A 21,067-nucleotide genomic window follows, 5' to 3' on the forward strand; every position below is an offset into this window, starting at 1 on the left:
AGCAGAGGGTTTTAAAGCAGGTCAGGCAGCACAGATAGGATACGGTTGAACATTTTGTGTCTTCAAGGAGATGCTGTTTGATAAGCTAGCATATCCTGTGGCTGGTGCAAATGCTTAAGTGAGGCCAGAGGAGATGGCTGCAGTAGCAGAGCAACCTGCAGTTGTGAGAAAAGGACAGAGAGAGCTGTAAAACAGCAGCTCAGTGCTGCTGGAGGACCAGGAGCAGGATAGGGCTGGAAGGACAAAGCCACCGGTACAGTGTAGCATGTCCTCCAAGGTTTGCAAAGAGCTGGTCAGCCTCTGTCCCCCACCATGGGAACTGGTGGCTGCCTGGGGAAGAAGGCCAGAGCTGGCCTAATTTTTCTCCAGCTCCTTCCAGACCTCAAACAGGGAGCTTGGAGGAAGAGAAGTGAGTCGGAGGCTGGAGACCCAGTGGGTGTCACAGCAACACTGGAGAGGCCAGCACCCAGCAGGATGCCCGCAGAGAAGCAGCAGCACTGGAGCATGCACCCTTGCATGTAAAATCCTCCTTCCTTCTTGCAGGGGGTGCTCAGAAGTAAGTGGGTAGCACAGGAGCCAAGGGTAAATGTGGTGGATGAAATGAGTAAAGACAGCACAGGGGCTGAGGGGGGGTCTGCTGGGGTGGGTGAGGAAGGGACCTGGGACCGGGCAGAAGGAGAGAAAGAAGGAAAACGGGATGGGAAGGGTAGGGTGCAGCTCAACCTCTCCTACACCTCTGCCTTCATGGGAGAATGGATGATAAACACAACTGAAAGCAGAACTGTCCACATCTGCAGCAACTGCCCTGAATTGGACCAAGTCGCCTGATAAATTGGATGAGTAGCTATCAGCAAAGATTTAAGAAATATGCTACATGGGCAGGAGGCTAGACTTGGCCTGGACAGCACTTCAGAAGGGTGCTGATGTAACCTGGGCACTGCAGGGAGGGAAGAGTGGCCAGAAGGAGTGGAAGAGCCCTAGTTGAGGGTCCTGCCCAGCACTGAGGTGCAGGGATTTTCCTCTCTGTTTCAAATAGCGTAAAGAAACCTGGGCACTGCCTGAACTAACCCTGTTGTTCAGAGCTCTCTCAAACACGATAAGCTGAGGCACAAAACTCTTACGAAACCCATATTCTTTCAGGCTTATCTCTCAGCACATCCCTTGACCTGAAGGGCTGGGCATGTGACTGCCTTCTTCCGCAGCAGTAGAAAAGCACACCAAAACCTGTGCTTTGCTCTGCAAGAATGGTCTTGAGGACGGCCACCTGTAGTTGTTATTTAACTCTGGAAGTCATTTTTTTTTTAACATTTAGACTAGTTCTGATGCCTCCTGCCCAAGATGGAGAAACTAATAGTCCTTTCCTCCCCACCTCCTCATCCTCTGTGACTTCACCAACTGGTTGTGAAGTGCCCAAACTGGTCCATGAAAAGGATGCTGGGAGGTAAGTCAAACCAAGGAAAACAGCAAGGTGGTCATCCTAAACACAGAACTGCTTCAAAAGACCCTACTGCTTCAAAAGACCCTGGAAGGGGATGCAAGGGTTCATTTAGACAGGAAAACAAACAAACAAACAAACAAACAACAACAAAAACAACACTTCTGGAATCACTTATCTCCCATGGTGGGAAGAATTTAGTTTCCAGCTGCCAGATGCTGTTGGAAAGTAACGTGCTGTGATCTTCCTGAACACCCCAGAGTAAGAACAGAGAAGTCTCAGCAACAGCAACCTGAACAGGTCCCCACAGGAGGGACTGCACTAGGGTGGCAAAATGCATCCTCCAAAGGGTGCCTCCTCCACATCCTCCCAGCCACAGCAGGCCCCTGAGCAGCAGTTCATGCAGAGCAAGAGAGAAAGAAGCAAAAAGTGATGTTACCTGTGGGTTTAATGCCACAAAATCAGCCGCAGGTCCCGCTGGCAGCAGGGCATGTGGGGTGTGCGCATCCCTGCCTGGAGGAGCAGCGTAGGAGGCCAGGCACAGGCTGCACAAGGGCAGGTGCCTGCACCAAGAGCTCACAACTACTTGAAGGCTTCTATAGCACCTCCTCCTGCTGCGTGGGAGAGGATCTTATGTCAGCTTGGTCCTGAACATCAGACAACCTGCTGACCAAAGGTCTGCAAGGCTTTCCAGTGTGGGCTCCATGCTCATTCTGCGCTGCCTAAAATGCTGTGCTCACTGGCTAGCGGGGATACTGGGTGAGTGCAGAGCTGAAATGCTGTGGTCAAACCTTAGCTAGACAAAACCAGGAAGCTACAGGGAGCTATAGCTAGCTCGCTTGTGCAGCTGGATGTGCACTGAATTGGAGGAGGGAGAGAGGGCTGTAAGCCCCAAAGGGCTCGCTAATAGGCTATTTAGCTGGTGTGGATAATCACTGTGCAATAGAGCTGGCAGGGAGCTGTCTCACCCATAATCAGTGTGTAGTAGAGCTGGTAAGGAGTTGATCACTGCCCGCTGTAATGCCTTACAAGCTGCTTTATATGTGGTCAGTCCCCAGCCTGGTGTCTGGGGTTGTTCCTCCCCAAGTGCAGGACCTGGCACTTCCCCATGTTGAGTCCCATGAGGTTCCTGCTGGCCTGTTCCTCCAGCCTGTCCGGATACCTCTGAATGCTGGCACATCCCTCCTGTGTATCAGCTGCTCCTCTTGGTTTTGTGCCATCTGCAGACCTGCTGAGGGTGCGCTTTGTCCCAGCAGCCAGGCTGCTATGGTTTGGCATCTTCATAACTTGGCCCAGCTTTGACCTCCAAGGGACCTCCCTGTGGACTGGCCTCCAGCTGGTCTCTGTGCTGCTCACCGCAGTGCTTGGAGCTCAGCAGCCCAGGCAGTTTTCAGTCCAGCTCACGGCCCATTTCTCTAGACCACACTTTGCCATTCTGCTTACGAGGCCATCACAGGAGACAGAAAGGCTTTCAACACTGAAGTTCAGAGCAAGCACTGCCACTGCTGGCTCCTCACGTCCAATAGCATGTCACCTACTCAGATGTGGCTATCTATGTGGTTATCAGGCATAGTTTTGTAAAACCAATCACCTTCTTGTCCTCAGTAGGTTTTGAAATTATTTACAAGATGATTTCCTCTGTCTGCTTAGCAGAGATTAGGGTGAGATGGACTGTGGTTCTCCGGATGCTGTTTCCTGCCTTTCCTGGAGAGAGGGAGAGCATTTGAGTAAGCCAGCAGTGCCAGAGGGAAGAGCACACCAGGACTGCCTGCTCACATGCACACCTGGATGGAAAAGGAGAGGAGAAGAGCAGCAGAAGAAAATACCTTTGGGCAGGGAAGAAGAAAGGAACAGGGTAAGCTTTCCTGTGGAAAATGCCAACTCCACCTCTACATGCTGCTGTTCCCAAAAATCTGTGTATGGTGCAGTACTTTGTGCCTGGGACAGGAGCAGCTACAAACAGAAATGCTGCACCTTAGTGTCTGCGTGCTGCAGCCTCTTGATGCTGTGGAGTATTTGCGGTGACAGAGGGGAAGCAGAAAGGAGGTGACACTGGTAGATAAGGTTGTGAGCTCTGAACTGCTGAGAGGAAAAAAGCCACAGGCTGGTGGGGAAGCGGACAAGTAACAGCTCCCCACGGCTTTGTGAGAAGTGATGCTTCAGGGTAACAGTGGCCTTCAACGTCATAATGGAAAGGCTGCAGTGGAAACCATCACAGCAGGGTGTTTCCCTTCCAGGGGAAACTTGCAGATAAGCGTGTTGGTGTCCACAGGGTGATAAGATGGTGTGGAGATGAGTCCCATCAGTGCTGGCTCTGCAGAATCCCGGCTGCCGCTCCAGGGAGCCAGGCTGCCCCTGCCTGGGGGGGTCACACCCATAGCCCTGTCGTGGAGACACTTCGGGGGGCACAAAGGGGCGCTGCTGTGGTGGACAGGGCCAAAATCACCCCTGGAGCTCCTCTTCAGTTCTGCTCAGCTCACCTTCCCGGCCTGCCTGCCAGTTATGTGTGTGAGGACACCTCTGTCTCAGCACTGCCAGGATGAGGACACAGGGCCTCCCGGGCAGCATTCGGCAGCACAGCAAGTTGTTCTGCCAAAAAGCCTGAGTGGGACCAAGAAACAGCCAGCTTACCCCACATACGCATCCTCAACCACGTCCTGTCGCTTCAACTCGACTGACAGAACCGGGCTGCAGCGAGCAGCTTGCCCCAGCCGTGCCCACCGTCTGTCACTCCCACAGAGGTCCCCTCCCCAGACAGGTGGGCACAAGTGCTCTGGTTTCTCCTGCTCCCTGTGTTTGTGGGGAAATTGAAGCCGTCAGCCTCAGCCCTCCCCATGCCGATGGTGCCCATGCTCATTCCGACATGCGGGCTCGTTTGTGGCCCTGCCGTGCGAGGCAGGATGGGGGGAGCGGTGACTCACGAGTCACAGGGCTGCCACCCACCTACATGTCTCACCGCATGGCGGTGGCCTCGAAGCTGCTGTGTAATGGGGCCGCCCACGTGGTGGGTGCCTGGCCTAGTCACGAGTTCCCCTGTGGGGCTCTGAAGGCAGTTTGGGGCAGGTGGGGGCAGAAACGCAGTCCCTAGTGAGACATAGTGCTGTTCAGGGCCAGGGGACGACGCACCCCTGTGTGAGCAACCTGTCTGGGCCACATGGCAGCTTTGGGTGTTGGGAAGAACGGCTTTGGGCTGAGGAGGAGAGCAGAGAGCAGGGTCTTTGATACTGACTTTGCAGTGGCTGGACTGCTCTGCTCTATGCCAGCTACCCGTGAAAGCTCTCCCGGTAGTCTGGAGGATGGGTCGCCTCCTGCCCACACCAAGCAGGGCAGCACTTACAGCAAGTCCTGCCAGCACTCGGCATGGTGCCGCAGGACAAGGCTCAGGCAAGCTTCACCAGGAGCAGTTTGCCTGCTCCAGCATACAGGGAACTTCAGTGCATGAAATAAAACCAGGAAAATCCACCTCTTGTTTTCTCTGGGGGGTGAGGGGAGCTCCTCAGTTCATCTGTACATTTTCTTGGCATTTTTCATCAGTTTCCTACCAAATCCCAGCACAGGAAATTGCTAAACTAACAGATTAGATCTGTTTGTGTGTTGCTAAAATACAATGCTCTGAACGGGACTAGACTGTGTGGTTTTAGCTGTGGTGTTAAATGGGAGGAACGCCTATATGGGATGATGCAAACCTTCTTGTAACAAATTGGGTGACCTTTGAGGGCACCATTTAAGAACTAACATGCTCTTAGTGTTTTTGTTTTGTTTTGTTTTTAATTGTTATTTTTCCCTCTCCACTCCTCAACCATGTGTTTATAACCTGAAAGGTCACTTTGCAGTGTAGTCATTTAGTTGTGGAGGGACTTCAGCCTGAAGGGCACTGATGATCTGTCCTCATATGCGTGGAAGTCACACCTAACAGTAATTCAGGATGGAGGCACTTGAGTGATGCATTGTTACAGCATTAGACAGGTGGGGTATGGCTGCAGCTGCCCCCTGATCAAAGCATAGCTGGGTTTACAAATAGGGATCTCCTTACATCTGTGTGTCACCCACTAAAAACACTTCTGACTCATTTTGCTTCCAGGTGCCCTGTTCCAGGCTGGTGACAGCTGATGAGCTCAAGAGATCCAGCAGATTTTTCTTCCTCTTTCTCTCAATTGCATGACAAAAATAAATAAATAAATACATAAAATACTAAAAATCAGCTACTCCTAAGCTGATTTCTCCTCAGCCTCGGAGGAGCAATCACTCCTACAATACAGCCCATGTGAGGACTAGAGGCTTCTGCTTATATTTTTGGACTTTGCTTATGGTTGCTGTCTTCTGAGCATGACTGGAATGGAATACACTGAAAGACAGATAGACTTAAAAACAAAGGTGTCCTTAAAGCTCAGTGCCCTCTGGATTCATTGCCCTCATCATCCCATGACCATTTTTTCCACTTGTCTTCCAGACTACATGACACTGTGGTTTGACGGGTGAACCCATGCAGCTGAGCTGTGAGGTTCCCCTGCCATCACAAACATGGCTCTGCTCGCGCATCGGGCCCTGAGGCAGCGGGCCCACCCGCAAGCAGAACAGAACAGAGAGAGGCAGTGCAGGAAAATATATCTAAAGTTAATGATGTAGGGCCACTTTCTCATTCTCAAAGTCACCACGTAGGGTCCCCATGTCCTACAGTGGTCCTGTCTTCACAGACAAATGACCCTACCCTGCGTACAGATGCGTGTATTATTCATGTAGTGCATTGTTAAACTGCACAACTCATTGCCATGGGAGGCCAGCTGCAGGAAAGCAGCCAGGTTCACAGAGGCTGGGGGGAAGATGTGCCAGCATAGCCCCCAAGACCACACAACTACCAGAAATGGCAGCTGAATTTTATTTAAAATTTTAATTAAAAAAATAATCTGAAGAATTGACACCTTCTCCACTTCAGTCACTTTGTTCTGTTTTTCATAAACATGCACGTTTTTTAGAAAGCAAGTTACTACATCAATTAAGAACTAGCAATACAACAGCAAAGGAGAGGTGACAGACTGGATTCAAATCCATCACACAGCATTCATGAAAGGTAATGATGCTTCAGTACCAAAAAGCTGCTCTACATTGCAAAGCCCTAAAAGGATTTGTGAACAAACATTTCATCTGACACCAACCATCCTGAAATGAAAAAAAAAAAATAGGAATATAGTTTAATATTAGTTTAATAACGGAAATTTTAGGAATAACTCACTCATGCTTTGATTCAATATTTTCAGAAGGCCCAGTGAACTAAGTGACCATGGAGAGCAAAGTTTGTTAGTGCCAAGTTATGTTTTACCCTCTTTTCCATTACTGTTAACCAGAAAAGAAACATTTCTGCTGGAGAAGTGAGCCTCGCACAGGAAGTTAGCAGATAAGCTAAAAATTGTGGAAGTACATGAAAAAAAAGGTAATGAGGGTGCCCATGTTAGCAATAGGGTGGTGACGTCCGAGCTGCTGTCACGCAGAGCGCTGCCTGCACACCAAGCCACAGCTGGTGCTGGTGCCCTTGACAGGCTGCACCAAACACCAGTGGGGACAGGGCAAGGGTGCCTTTTGGTGAGTGTCCCCAGGCAGCCAGGGACAATGAGGCAAGTGCCACCAGGGTAGACCATGGAGGAGGTGATTCTCACCTGGTTCCCCAAATGCCATGGGTGACCTGTGCTGGTGTCACTACAATACCCAGCACCTAAAGTCCCATCTGGGCTCAAGCATGCCAGGGGTTTCTAAACCATATGCATGAGCTGTGCCCAGCACAACAAGGGAGCTGGCAGCAGGGTGGATGTGACAGGATTGTGCTGAGGGTCTTTGGCACGCTGTTATCCCTTCTCCATTAACACACAGATAATGTCACAGCACACGAGCGCTGCAAGCACCTGTCCCAGCTACGGTGAAGATCCCTGTTTCATTGAGGATTACATGGCCAAATACTTGATTTCTACCAGAGATACATCAACTACGTCAATAACGTTACACAGCTACCAGGTAGGTCTGAATGACACCAGCCAGTGATGGCAAATGGTTATTTCCTTCCTGTGCATGCTACTTAACATTCAGTAAAAACAAACTGTGCAATGGGAACAACCTGAAAGCAAACAGGCACTACCCCGAGCCTGCTGGGTGGTATGAGATTAAGATCTGTGCATGCATTGGTGTAAAGTGCAGTATGTCAGAGATTGGATTGCCTGCTAACCTTTGCAGGACTGCCTTTTAGATTCAAAGATCAAGTTCATGTTTTCTCTGCTTTTCAGCACAGGAAAACACATGAGCGTGTATATAAATATCAACCGTTCCCTCTTCCGGAGCTGTGTGGACATACTGCACTCAGCGAGTAATGCAGAATAGCAAAGAGCATGAACCTGGCAGAACAGCAGACTCTGGGAGACAGGTACACTTCTCCCTTGAATGGACTGGAAGTGAGGAAAATGTGATTTGGAAAGTTCAGCTCCAGGCTCTGCCAATGTAAGTTTAGGTTGAACTCGGACGTTTTGACTTCCAGCACCCCACTGCTAAAACCCAGGTGGGGGAGCGGAGCCACTAGCAGAGCTCCCACAGAGCATGCACAGGTCGACAGCGAGGGGTTTTCACTCTCACCCAGTCACTGGCTTCTCTGCACTATCTCACCAGTTGTCAGTGGTTACAAAAACTGCTGACCTCACGCCACAGGTGGTCTGCTCTCCCTGCTCCTGCATGCCCTAAAAACGTGATGGTTTTGTCAAAATACCCTCCACGGGCCTCTCACAGGAAGAACTTTGTGAATTCTAGACAGAAGAAACAAAGTTCAGGCAGGAGATTTGACCCCGAAGACGCCATCCCGCTTGTAGTGGCTGCGGGAGAACAAAAAAAACATAACACTGAGCTGGGTCCCAATGAACAAGGAACTTCATTTGGTGGCTGGGGTTTTGCCTGCTTCTCTCTGTGATATTTCATCTGTGTGAGAGCCTTTGACCACAACTTCCTACTCAGGAAAGTAGCAAGTTTCCCCACGACTCCCTTCTGCAAACATCTGACCACAGCACATTTTCCAGATGCTGGTGATACGGACCCCAAGCTGACAGATAAATAAACACCTTCCTATGACATCTCTTCTAGAAGTGCTATCTTCTGACTAGTCAGGGCAGGGTTTTATTTGGGGTTAGTCAAGTGACATCTAAACCAGCCCAAGTTTCGTGGTTACGATAGCCACAACAGCCTGATATTCAGGTTCCCTGCTCCTTTACCTCAGTGTTAATAGTTTAAAATTATTTTAAAGTGTCCATTGCAGTATTGGTGGCCTGGGGGAAGGAAATCTCCTGTGAGAGGCTGAAGCCAGCGGGCTAACGGGAGTGACCATGGGGCTGTGTCCCTGCCTGAACCAACCTTGGCCATGGGCAGCGCAGTGCCGAGGAGTACGGGGGCAAACTGAGCTGAGAGAAGGAGCCCATGTGCCACATGCCTCCGTCCTTCACCTCCCAGCACCTCAGCACTTCCTATTGCCCTAGCTCAGAGCATTTGGTGGCTGGGAGGGCAACACGTGCAAATAAGCTGCTGTTCGCACACATCAGAAGCATGCACCAGAAGAGTGTCGATGGAAGATGCCCACAGACACGTGGCAGCAGCCAGAGGAGGGTGGCCCTGTGGGCACAGCCTTCCCCCCTGCTCTGGGGAGGACCTCGCTGGCTGCCACCAGGAGCTGAGGGGACAGTGAGGGCCCCAGCACCAGATTCACCTGGGAAGAGCCCAGCCTGCATCGAGAGGCAGCCTGGGGCAGGACTGCAGGGCCGGGCACTGCTCCTCAGGGGCAGCGAGCCCCCCGTGCTGCCACTGTCTCTCGCGGCCTGCTCCCCTGCCCTCGGCGGCTGTCTGCCCACCACACCTCCTCCACGGCCTGCCCCAAGGCCACCTTTAATGAAAGCAGTGCAAGAGTCGGAGTTCAGTTCCCCTCACGCTGCCTTCCAGCATGCTGGGAGCGCCTGCCCCCTCTTTCAGGCCTTTTGCAGAAGCCCCATAGAGCAGCTCCCATCAGTGCTGTGGCATCTATGGATGCCAGGTTGCTCAGCTTTGCATTGCCCCTAATTGCTCGGTTTAATTGCTTGCCCTCTCTCAGCAGTGACACCACAGCAGGGTGTACCATGAGGGCACCGGCCCCCAAACACATCCTAGCTGGGGAAGGCCAAAGGAGAATTATTGTCTGAAAGGACAGTAGGGGCCAGGCTCGGAGGGAGGCTGTGAGGGAGGTTTCTTGTGTCAGCTCTTAATTACGCCTAAGCACCAAAAGGCTTCAATGCAAATGCTTAGCAAGTGGGCTAAGGCCCTGATACAGGGCACTGAGCTGCCTTTGAGCAGCATGGCACTGCTGTCCCGAGCGTTCACTGCCCTTCTCACCAGGGCTACTCCGAGCATCTTTTTTCCTTTCACCATTCAGAATTCACGCAGCTGCACCAAGTGCAGGCTGCAGTTTGTTCCCTCTTGCACCAATCTAAATCCCCAGTGACACTGTCACAGTCAGACAGGCTTACATCTCATGAAGAAGTAATTGGTGCCAGTAAATCCAACCAAAACCAACATCACATGCTTACACAGGGAAGTGATTTGCTCAACCTAGTTGCATGCTTAATTCAAAAAAATATGGTTCCTCCTTTCCTTTCCCTTCCACTCAGCTGCATTTCATCACAAACCTTTTGTCACAAGAAGTCTCTGCTTGACTCTTAACTTTGCTTTTAGTCTGGTTTGGACCAGCTAATTCCCAATCAACACTACTATCTTTCTAATCATTCTGTTGGATGCTGTAACAATGAGGAAGCTCCATTCAGAGGAAAATAGCATTACCAGCAGCTTAGAGTTTTTCTGTGAGGGCCTGCACCCTCTCCAAAACTTGGATTAACTCCACAGTGTGTGGACAGATGCTCATAGGTGTGACATTTCTTTTTGACATTTGGATGCTTGCTGCTCCCCTGGCCTCAAGCCCCTGCTCAGGGCAAGGTTCAGCCACATCCTTGGGAGGGTAAGATTGACCCTACCAACGCAGGAGGACTGCAAGTCTTAAACCAGGTCAGGGGGCACTTAAGGGACCTACAGGTACAAAGTCATTCCTGCCTGAAACAATTTGAGGGTCAAAACCTCCCAGTTCTCAAAGCAGACTCATTGGCATCACTGCTGTCAGGCAAAACCTGGCACAAGAAGCAGAACCAGCCCTTGCTGCAGCCGTGGGCTTTCAGAGGATTACAAACATACAGCCACCTTGTACCACAAGAAAAATACTGCCTCTAGGGTTGCTGGATTTCGTAACAGAAGAGGAAAAACATGGCTCATTTGAGGAACTTTTTCCCCAGCTCAACAACTGGGTTCCTCAGCCTGCTGATGGACTTGCTGCTGAGCTTCCCATGCTAAATGAGAGCACCAGGTCCTCACTGAAGAGGCAATGTCTCAGAAGCTTCTCACCTTAACCACCACAGCCGGGTCAGAGACCACACATCTGAGCCACATGCAGGGATTGTCATGGTGGCACTCCAGCAGAGCTACCCAGAGCATGGCCAGCGGAGCCTCCCCACCACAAGGAGCACATGGCTTTGTCCCTGTGCCTATGGAAAAGGAAAGCGATGAGCTGACCCTAGCTGTGCCCACAGTCCCACCAACACACCAGCATCCCGAACACATCTTCTGCTTGATTGCTTTGGTATTTCAGGCTAGGTCATTGAAATGCTGGAGTTCAGAGCCCTGGATCCAGGAGGCCAGGTCATATCTTGTACCTTGAGCTAAAGTACCTTGCTGCCATGAAGGTTTAATTCATTTGGGGAAGCAGTAGTTCAAATTATTTTTAATGCAGGCAAAGTGGGAAGACTAGCTCATTTGAGATACTAATTAAAACTCTCAGGAACCATCATTTCAAAAGCTCTGGAGCATGTGCATTTGTTAAAGTGTGTATTTATGCAAGGCTGAGTCCTTGCTGCACCCTCCTCACACCGGGAGTACACAACTAGTGAGCCAGCCCTTGTGCTCTGGATAACACCACAAGCCACCAGCACATACAGAAAACCTCTTGCTTTGTAAAAAATGAATAAATAAGTACAATTCAGTGTCAGTGCTTGATACCCGCTGAACCTGCTCACATAGTCAGGAGCTTTTAACATCAGATCTGCGCAGAGATCTATGTGGGTGTAAAATGGTGCCAGGAGAAGATAGGGAGAGAGAGCCCTGTCACAAGAGCCCCGAGTGCCTGGGTCACAGCACAGCTCCAGCCTCAGCTCTTCCCTGAGCCCTGCAGCAGCAGCTCCTGCTCAAACTGAGGGCAGGATTTACATGGGAATCCATGTAAGTCCTTGGGTGTTTCCTAACCCTGCAGCCCCCAAGTGCTGGATGCATGGGGGGAGCTGGTGGGATGTGACTTGGAGCTGCTACATGGCAAGAACATGATCTCCATGCTCCTGAGAAGGCACTATAGAAAAATCAAAGCTTAAACACCCAATGCCTTCCAGCTTCAGAAGCTGTGTTCAGGGCTGGCCTTCCATAAAATGCCTTTCCAAAGGGGATGCCAGGTTTACAGTATGACACTGTGCTGTTTACACAAGCAAAAGAGATATTGGTTGTGATTGGGAACTGCTGAAAATACAAACTCAGAGGCTTGCAGTTGCAACACACTCCCCCTAGCTTCACAACTCGGGGGAGAAACCACTGCACCTCACCCACATCCTCTTCTGGTAGCCCCGGGGGTGACTCTCAAGAGAGGCTACGTATCCAACCCCTTAATTTTAGAAAATACCATAAAAAAGGTGCACACAGTCATGTTGGTGTGTGTCCAGAGCCTTGGCTCTGCTGACTTGACTCCCACACCCTGCTGGTTTCCAAGTTTCAAGCACCCCTGTCCCACAGCTACCAGTTCAGGGGGTGCCCATGCTCCAGGCAAGCCCAGCTGTGAAGACCTCAGCCAGCCCTGGGCACAGAGGACAAGCTGCCGGGGTGCTGCAGTGAGGTGGAGCATCCTGGAAGACAAGACACAGGTTCTGGGGATGGGACACTCTTTGGGAACCTGCTTTTGTGGTTCCTGCACACAGCATCCCCTTCTGTTCGACTGAGCTTGCCTAGGGAGTACCCCACTCCCTGGGCAGCTGGTGGGCAGAAGCTCCCCACATACTCATCCCTTCCCAGTTCTGGAGGAATCATTTCTGTAAATGGCTGCAGCCCTGAGTGCACTGGCCGCTCTGGCTTTTAGCACACTTAGAGAAGCCTTAATAGGCTTTGAGAAAGAGAAGAAAAAGCCATTAGCTTTTTTTCTTTATTTTCACAGCCTATTATCTACCCACTTTGATGCTCTGTGTGGTGACCTATCACAGGGAAACTAATGCAATGAACTTTCTCAGAGGACTGTCACCTTCTGCACTGCTTGCTGTCCTGGCGGGGCTGTGTGGGAGCGAGCTTAGCTCGGCGGACTGGGATCTGGAGCAGGGACCTGCTCTGCGTCCTAAAGCACATGGGGCTCTCTTGGCACAAAGGTTGGTTGTAGACCAGAAATTTTGTAAAGGACCTTGACTTTTCTACTACTGTTATTACAATACACATATATATATATATATATATACACACACACACACATATACACACACACACACACACACTTTTCTTTGTCTTTTTGGTGTCTAATAGCCCTCAGGACTAAATTAACACCTTCTTTGCAGTTTGATACAGCTCAGTTTTAAATTTTCAGTCTCCCTGAGTCACGCCCCCCTGCCCAGGCCGTGCCTGGAGGAGGACATAATCTCCAGGCTCAGCTGGAGCAGTAGCTCTGTGCTCACTGTTTCCACAAAGCCCTGTCTTTTTTTTTTTTTTTTTTTTTTTTAAAAGGAAATCTGTAAGAAAGAAAAAAATACAAACCCCAAATTGGAAATGAGACTAAGTACCAAATAGAAAAGTCTGTTCCAAGGCTGCCTCCATATAGCAAAGAACAGCACTTACACAGGGATCACACAATCATTTGTAAACTCATCAGATAACATGCTTGCAGTCCCTGATGACATCTTATCTTTATTCCCAAAAGCAAGAGGAAAAAGCTTCACTCATATGCTAAATGTTCAACCATGAGTGGTTAGATGGGTGGTTTTGGGGGGAACTTAAGCCAGGAGAAATATGACTTCATTGCCACCTCTGGCCAAACCCAAAGGATGTAGGGTAGAAAATGCTAGATTTTGTCACAGTAATTGGAACTACAGAGTCCATACAAATTAATGAGAATTTCAATCCTGGCAAGTTATTTTACCAGAGTCCAGATAAATTAATGGTAAGATAAGTTTATCACACGTCACTGGCAGCCAACCGCCTGCAGTTCTGGCAAGTGAAATCCTGGTAAGATGTCCGACCACTGTGATGACCTTGCAGCAGATTCCCTGACATAACACGCATCTGGCTCCTCGTCCCTTGCCAGTGCTTTGCAGGCAAGGACAGACAAGGCAGGAGAGTCCCCCAGCCTCCCCCCGTTCTTCCCAACACTTGTCCCAAACAGCTGGGGAGCTGTCTCTGAAGCCACACAAAACCAGCCATGCAATGCCAGGGAGACACCCAGAAAGCAGTCAGACCAACAGACATCTGGGGAACTTTCATTCTGTTCTGATGGCAGTGGGAAGGACTGGACAGCTTCTTACCATAAGTCTGCTTTTCACCTGTAAAGGTGAGCATCCAAACTCTATCCTGTCTGTTTGCACATCCCTAGGGACCTGTGACAGTTCCTAGGCACCTGCTTGCATTTTTTTTGCCTCTTGAATATCCAGAGAAGCAACCCTGGTCTGCTCTTCCCTGTCTGCCCAATTCTTATGGAAATGAATGCAACAGGGCAGATTTATTCAGTAGGAAGCAGGCTAGGTGTTATGTTCTTTGAGACAGGTAACTCAAGTTTATTGTAAGTCAAAACCAACCAGAGTTTTGCTTTTACATCATTTCCCACTCTTTTCCTTGCAGCATTTAATCCTCAGTGATTACCTATGCTGAGATTTACTGAGGTCAGAATAGAGAGAGACATGTAGAAAATAATAATTGCTACTCATAAAAGCCTCTTTTCCATGTAAAAGGTAACTCTCCAAATACTGTCAACGGGAGTTATTTTCATTACCATAACTTCATCAGCTATATTTAGTCCAGTAGGAGGTGTGCTCATGGTGTCCTCCTGCCAAAACCCATTCAATGCCATGCACCTCCTGAAAAACAGCCCCAGCTCTCACACAGCAACCCACGTCCCACCAGCACAGCACCCTGACAGCTGATAACACTCCAGGGGGAACCCTTTCCATGTCCCCAAAATACGTAATGAACCAAAACTAACAGCCCAGGGCCCACACCAGGAGTTACACTGCATTTCCACCACAGAACAATGCATTTACAGGACAGGCACCAATGGGAGCTATACAGCATAGAGTCAGGAAACACAGTAGGAATTGGCTGAATCCTTTTCCTGCCCCTTTCCAGACATTATCAAAATTTTTGTATAGGAAATGTGCTTTGGGGAAAAAAAAAGTTGTCACCACAGCTGTGGTGACAGCAACCCAGCACCCACATTCATGGTGCCAGCACAGAGCCGAGCCTCATGAAGGATTTACGCATCCATATGTATAACCAATATGTATAATCAATATGTATAATAATTATGTGGCTTAACAAAAAAAAATAAATAAATAAAATAAACCAAACCAAAAAACCCAACCCATAAGATGCTGATCTGGAAACTACCTCCTTTCTTGCAGCACGCTGGCTGCGGCAGCCATGAGCATCGTCTGCCTGTGCTTTAGTTTGGGGTACCATGGCTCAGCCTGAATTCAGGTTACCTGAAAAACCCATTTGTCCTGTGATCACATTCAGATCTTACTGGGAAAGGCCCTGTGCCATCTTGTGGCTGCTGGTAAAATAGGGGTAAATGCAAGCAAGCAGAAAGGGAGAGAAGAGAGAGAGTGAAAACTACCTGTGTATCCATAAGCAAGTACCATGGCCATCACCTGCCTTCAAAATCATCAGCAGGGGATGTCTAGTCCATCCTCTTTGTCTCAATGGATGAAACTCCGCTGTTAAGACAGAAACAGAAGCTGGTTTTTTGTTTGTTTGTTTGTTTTGTATGTGAACAAATTGCATTTTTTTAAGACTAGAATTCTTCTTTGAAAAATCCTCAGAGAGCTGCCACTGAGACAAAAACATCCACCACTGTCAGTTCCTTTCTTCTGCCCTCAAAGCCCAGGTCCTGCTCTCCAAAGGAACTTAAACACCTCGATATTTTCATCCAATTGCAAATCAATAAGCTGCAGGCTCTTAAGGGGTACCCCTAAGCAGATTTCTAAACTTTTAAACCATTAAGTACCCAAGTCAATGACAAGAAAAGACTTCAGGAAGATAGGTCCCCCGGGCTGTGTCACAGCCAGACGTGACCAGAGCATCAGAAAATCCAAGATGCAGACCACATCCCCAAAAGGAGAGTGACTGAGGTGCTCAGACACAGGTGCTGCAGGGACAGAACTCGCCGCCTGTGCAAAGCACCCTGCTTCTTTGCTATTTCTGCCCTGCCTAAATCTCTCGTTCTCTTGCTCTGTCACTCACTCATTATTTAACACAGCAAAGGGATTTGGCATCTGATCTGCAACCAAAGTGCTGCGCAGCAGCACATCAGTTTATTTGATCATCTGGTAACTTGGCTGAATTTGCACAGATGCTGGGTAAACTTTGAAAAATGGGTACAAATAAATGCAAAATCGCAACAGATGTTTTTCATAGATTTACTTTTCAGAACACAATTTCACATCAAGTGTGTTCTCTTTAAGGTAAGTGCTGTGTTTCTTTTTAGTAGGGAGTGAGAAGTGCTCCACAATATTCAACTGAAAGTCTTATCACAAGACAAAACGGTCAGTTCAGAGCGTTATCAAAATGATTATTTTACATATTTTCAACGAATGGCCTAAACCATCTCAAGCCTGTGGGAATGATCTTCTCAGCTTTGTTGCCACTGGAGGCAGCAGTCTCTTTTTGTCTCCATTACTCTTCAAACAAGCTGGTTCCAAGTGCTACTTGTATGACCACATATTTGTAACTACATCAGAGCTTCTGAGTGTGCCACCCAGATTCTCCTGTTCCTGAGTGCCCAGCAGCCAAGCCCCAAGTGAACCCCATTCCCCCCGTTTCTGCTTGCACAGCCCTTCACCTGCCTGCACAGGCAGTGCCACATGTAGGCAGCTTCATCTTATCTACACCGACGGGGCCTGCGAACCCTGATGTGCAGCAGCCTTTATTTCTGTGAGCAGACAAACTTTCCTATGGCCCCCCCAGCAGCAGAGCTATCAGCAACAGCTGCTGAAAGCCCTCCCAAGCAAGCCTGCAGGATGTTATCGCCCTCTCTCCTCTAGCACAGCCAATTTCAAGCTGCAGGGTCCACGGGGCTGAGTCCTCGGTGCCGGAGGTGCCCCGGACCCCCTCGGGCTCCCCCGATCCCCCCGGTGCGGGGCCGGCCGCGCGGGGGAGCTCCGCGGCCGCAAACCGGGGCCGGGCAGAGGCAGGCAGCCGAGCCGAGCCATAAAATGGAAGAATTTAAGGCGAAAAAGTGCCTTTCAGCTGCACTTTGCAGTAGCTGCCCTCCAGAAGGTCGGCGGGGTTCTGGCAGAGCAGCCGCGGGCTGCCAAGAGGACGTCGTTCCAAGCGGATGTTAAAGATATAATGAATGGATAAAGAAAGGAAAAGAAGCAATGCACCCAGGTGAGGGAGGAGCCGCTTCCTCCTCGCTTTGCAAAAGAACGGCACCGAGCACTGTGCTTTTTCTGGTTGTGCTGGACTTTGACAGAGTCACTCAGGTCTCAGCCAGCTGGAGTTTTAGTTTTAGCTCTAAGCCAGCTGCAGGGAGGTCAGAAGGCTTATTCACAGCAAACTAGTCCTGTTGTCACCCTCTCCCCCTATCCTGCCTTCACTGCCACGTTGGGACTGTTCAGCTGTTATCTGTCCGTATCATTTGCAACCAATTCAAAGAAACACAAAAAACAAGCAAAGAGACAGTCCTCACACAGGGCGCAGGGAGAAAGGCAGCTCATCTCACTGCAAGGGCTGCAACGTAAGAGCCTACAGGGGAGTGCTCAGGCTTCATGCATCACTTCTGTTGCACAGCCAACGCTGCTCCTGAGGTTGGCGGAGACCTCTCCCCCTTCAGATCCTTCCAGGTGTGATCTGCTGTCTGCAGTTTCTCTCACAGAAAACACAGATGCTGAACTTCGGTTTCTAGGTTCCTCCCCTGCCTCCCCATAAACAGCTCCCAGCTGAGCCGAGATTTTGCTGCTTTGGTTTCTGAAGATCAGAAATCTGATTCACTTCTCCAAAAGTGTGAGAGTGAACCCTGAAAAAAAAAAAAAAAAAAAAAAAAAGTGCTAAAAAGCAGTGTCACGTATGACCCAGATCCAGCTGCTGGCAGGGTCCAGGCAAGGCAAGGGGGTGGATTTTAGCAAAAGCAAACCGAAGGCAGTCCCCCAGCATGAAGCTTAGCCCTTGAAAGCAAGCCAAAGCCAATCCGTAAGTGACCACAAGCCATTAATTTATCCCCAAGGGATATTTGCTTTTAGTTGTACTAATCCACCCAGTGCAGAGAGAATGAGGTGGGGTTACCAAGTCATGCGTTTGGATCATCAGGCACAGGAGAAGCATCTCATTGAGCACCACTCTGGACTGTGATCCCACAAGTATTGCCCCAGAATGCCACCACCCCATAAAGGAGGAACACAGCAAGGTAACACACATGTGAAGGTGCCTTCAACAGCCAAGCTTTATCCTCAGCATCCTGGGACCTAACAAAAAGGTGGGTTTTCATGCTCTGTGTTACTGCTAGAGCACAAAGCAGTATGGGCAAGAAGTCTTCTGCAGTATGAAGGGATCAACATTTCTGCAACAGTTCCTCTCTCTTGCTCTCTTTTGGGCATCTTTGCACAAAATCCCTACAGAATGTGCACCAGCTGTGGTGCTGAGAAGAACAGAAAGAAAAGAAAAAAATTATTCTGTGATGCAGAGCTGGCTTTGCCAGGAAGCACAAAGTATTAATGAGCAAATAATCTATCTGCTGGGCTCACTGGTACTCACGTGCTTTTGTGCTGCTTATAGGATGAACAGATCCCTTCCTTGCATGAGTCCACATGGAGCTCAGCGTTAGAAGTGCTCCGATGCCGTCACTGCAATGAACAATGCGGGTCTGTGGGACAACTTCAGGCAGTACTGAAGTCATTCTCAAGCAGGGCTGAAGCCACTGGGGAAGCAAGAAACCCCAGCCATCAGGAAGGGACACTGACACCGCTGCAGTCACACTGACTCCTCACAAGCCACCTACTGACATGCCCGATATCTGCTCCCCTGGTTGACGCAGAAGATTTTGCTTTGCTGTGAATAGCATCTGTGTTTGGCCACGGCTCCCAGAGATGAACACAGCAGTGCTGGGCACAAGCACTGGCAGTGCCATGGGTCTGGATCTTGTCTCAGGTCCGGCAGTGAGCATCCGGAAGATAAAAGGGAATTAGATAAGAATCACTTTACGATCCACTTTTGCAGACATAAACATTTAACTTAAGCTTACTATTGCTCTGGGGCTTTGGGCAGAATCAAATCAGGAGAAAAACATGAGTTAACCCCATCTCTGCCCCTGGCCAGGGCAAGCAGGAGCCTCTGCTTCTGTTGGGGCTGCTCTCGGGTGGGGACACAGAAGGGTGCGAGTAAAAAAACATTTAACATGCTTTCCACTGACACATCCATCACATAAAAAGTGCCTCGTAGGCCCAGGTGAGGTGTGTGACTTCAGGACACCTGTAGGAGCAGCAGCATGCCTGCTGGAAGCCAGTGGGCAGTCACAGCAGCTTCACCCAAGCCCCTTCTGCAAACCTAGCAAATGGGGGCCCCCTGCAGCCACATTACCTGAAATCTTCTGGATTTAGGTGAAAACCACTTCACCTTACAGCAGTGGGGATGGGACAGCAGCAGTACTGCTGTGGGAGAAGGGAAAGTGGAGCAGAGGGCTTGGGTCTGCAACCAGCCCAGATGCGCCCTGCTCTGGGATGGCACCAAGGAACGTCTCCCCAGCCCCACAGCATAGGGAATGCAAAGCCATTTCAGCATGAGGCAGGAGGAAAAAAGGAAAAAAAAAAAAAAAAAAAAAAAAAAAAAAAGCAACAAGGAAGCATAGCAAGTGAGCAAATTCCACCTATATTTTCCTCCAGAAGCTCCCCTTGCAGCAGTCCTCGGAGCATGGGTTTAAATCCCCCCACATCAGCAGGTCAGATGTAAAATTGCCTCTCACCAGCAGTCACTTATAGAGAACACCCTCTTGCCCATTAGTTCTTGGTCTTCCAGGCCTGGCAAACAATGAAAAATATCCCAACAACTCAAATCCAGGAGCAAGGCCTTGCCCTTCCAGCAGGGCTGGGCCCAGCCCCGCAGGCACTGACTGTAATTCTGCACCTAGATGGACTCACAGACACTGCCCAAGCCCGGGTGGCTGTGGGCAAAAAGAAAGACAAATTAGAAGACAGCAGTGACAGCATCAGCACCATTATCCTGCTCTAGGGTACAGAAAAAAAAAAAAAAAAAGCCTTTTTGTGGTAAATGGCTGCTTTTTTGATTAGGTAAGGTGAAGCAGTGGAGCATGACAGCAAAAGCACGGGTTTGCCATCACAGCAGCAGGTGCCCAGCCAGGAGCACAGCTACTGGGAGACCAGCACAGGGCCCCTGCTGCCCCAGGAAGGGAGGCACCAGGAGACCCTTGGCTGGCAGCAAGGCCTGGGCTTTGCCACCTGCCAGGACTGCCCCTGTTCATGCTCGGACACCCCAAGCTCAAGCACACTGCACAGCCTTGGATGCACATGTCTTGGGGCTCCTGTTCTGCTAACACTGGACTTTAGACATAGAAATCACATGGTGTCCAAAAAAAAAAAACACCACTCTCAAGAAGAACGTGCCACAGTCAGCCATTACCCAGCAAAGTATCAAAGATGCAGAAGGAGGGGAAGGCAGCATGCAGATTCCAGAAACCTTTCAACCATGGTTACCCAAACTTTTGCAAACAGCAGTTGCTGGGAATTACTTTAATATTCTGATATTTAAGATGGTTACTTAACCTCTTTTGTTTATTAAAAAAAAAAAAACTCTCCTTACAGCTACAGAGCCTTCTATGGCCCATTACGGGTGGACTTGGTAGTGTTAGGTGATGGTGGACCTGATGATCTTAAGGGTCTTGTCCAACCTATGATTTCCTTGCATCTTCACAAGCCCTTAGAAGAGAGGGTGCCCTTTCTTACCTGCCAAACCCAAAAACATTCACTCTGAAGCCTCTGCTTGGGCAAGAAGTGAATACGGGGATGCTGCAGGTGGATCTCCAGCATCTGCGAAGAGATAGGAAGCTTGTGTGGATTTCCAAGCATGAGGGCTCAACTCCCTGCAGGCTACATCTCTGCTGAAAAAGATGGAGTTCTGGTTGAAATTAGTTAGCAGTCTGTGGCAAAAGCAATTTCTTACAGATGTTTTATTTCTTCCTGCATGTAAGGTGTTCTACTACCCGTAAAATCACGCTTTGTCCCAGGCAAGAAACCTAGCACAAAGATTTCTGTGTTCAGGGATTTCTGTGTGCAGCTGCTATTGCTGGAGCCTGTACAGCCCCCT

General features: G+C 49.5%; 1 protein-coding gene and 1 long non-coding RNA gene across 21 annotated transcripts in view; one reads left to right on the top strand and one right to left on the bottom strand.

The window, feature by feature from the left end:
* Positions 1 to 8,535, top strand: part of LOC311441553 — a 76,935-nt gene extending 68,400 nt beyond the window's left edge. For all 13 annotated transcript variants that reach the window (XR_014696032.1, XR_014696033.1, XR_014696034.1 and 10 more), the window contains 4 exons: positions 1,313 to 1,441; positions 3,089 to 3,290; positions 5,517 to 7,438; positions 7,705 to 8,535. This is a non-coding gene — a long non-coding RNA (uncharacterized lncRNA). The remainder of the gene's footprint in view (positions 1 to 1,312; positions 1,442 to 3,088; positions 3,291 to 5,516; positions 7,439 to 7,704) is intronic.
* The window catches only part of LOC311441547 (G-protein coupled receptor 35-like), a 41,315-nt gene that overhangs the window by 2,997 nt on the left and 17,251 nt on the right, over positions 1 to 21,067 (bottom strand). For 2 of the 8 annotated variants that reach the window (XM_084529805.1, XM_084529806.1), the window contains exon 2: positions 15,372 to 15,471. The exons of 1 other annotated variant lie outside the window; for it this stretch is intronic. In XM_084529805.1, the coding sequence (XP_084385931.1) occupies positions 15,372 to 15,421 (50 nt within the window). In that variant the 5' untranslated portion in view covers positions 15,422 to 15,471. Of the gene's footprint in view, positions 1 to 15,371; positions 15,472 to 17,444; positions 17,772 to 18,167; positions 18,390 to 18,505; positions 19,563 to 19,599; positions 19,765 to 19,857; positions 19,908 to 20,706; positions 20,791 to 21,067 lie in introns of those variants that run through there. 5 more of the 8 variants (XM_084529801.1, XM_084529803.1, XM_084529804.1 and 2 more) reach the window with 5 other exon arrangements.

The sequence above is a fragment of the Aythya ferina genome, assembly GCF_964211825.1.
Source record: "Aythya ferina genome assembly, chromosome: 9".
Taxonomy (NCBI): domain Eukaryota; kingdom Metazoa; phylum Chordata; class Aves; order Anseriformes; family Anatidae; genus Aythya; species Aythya ferina.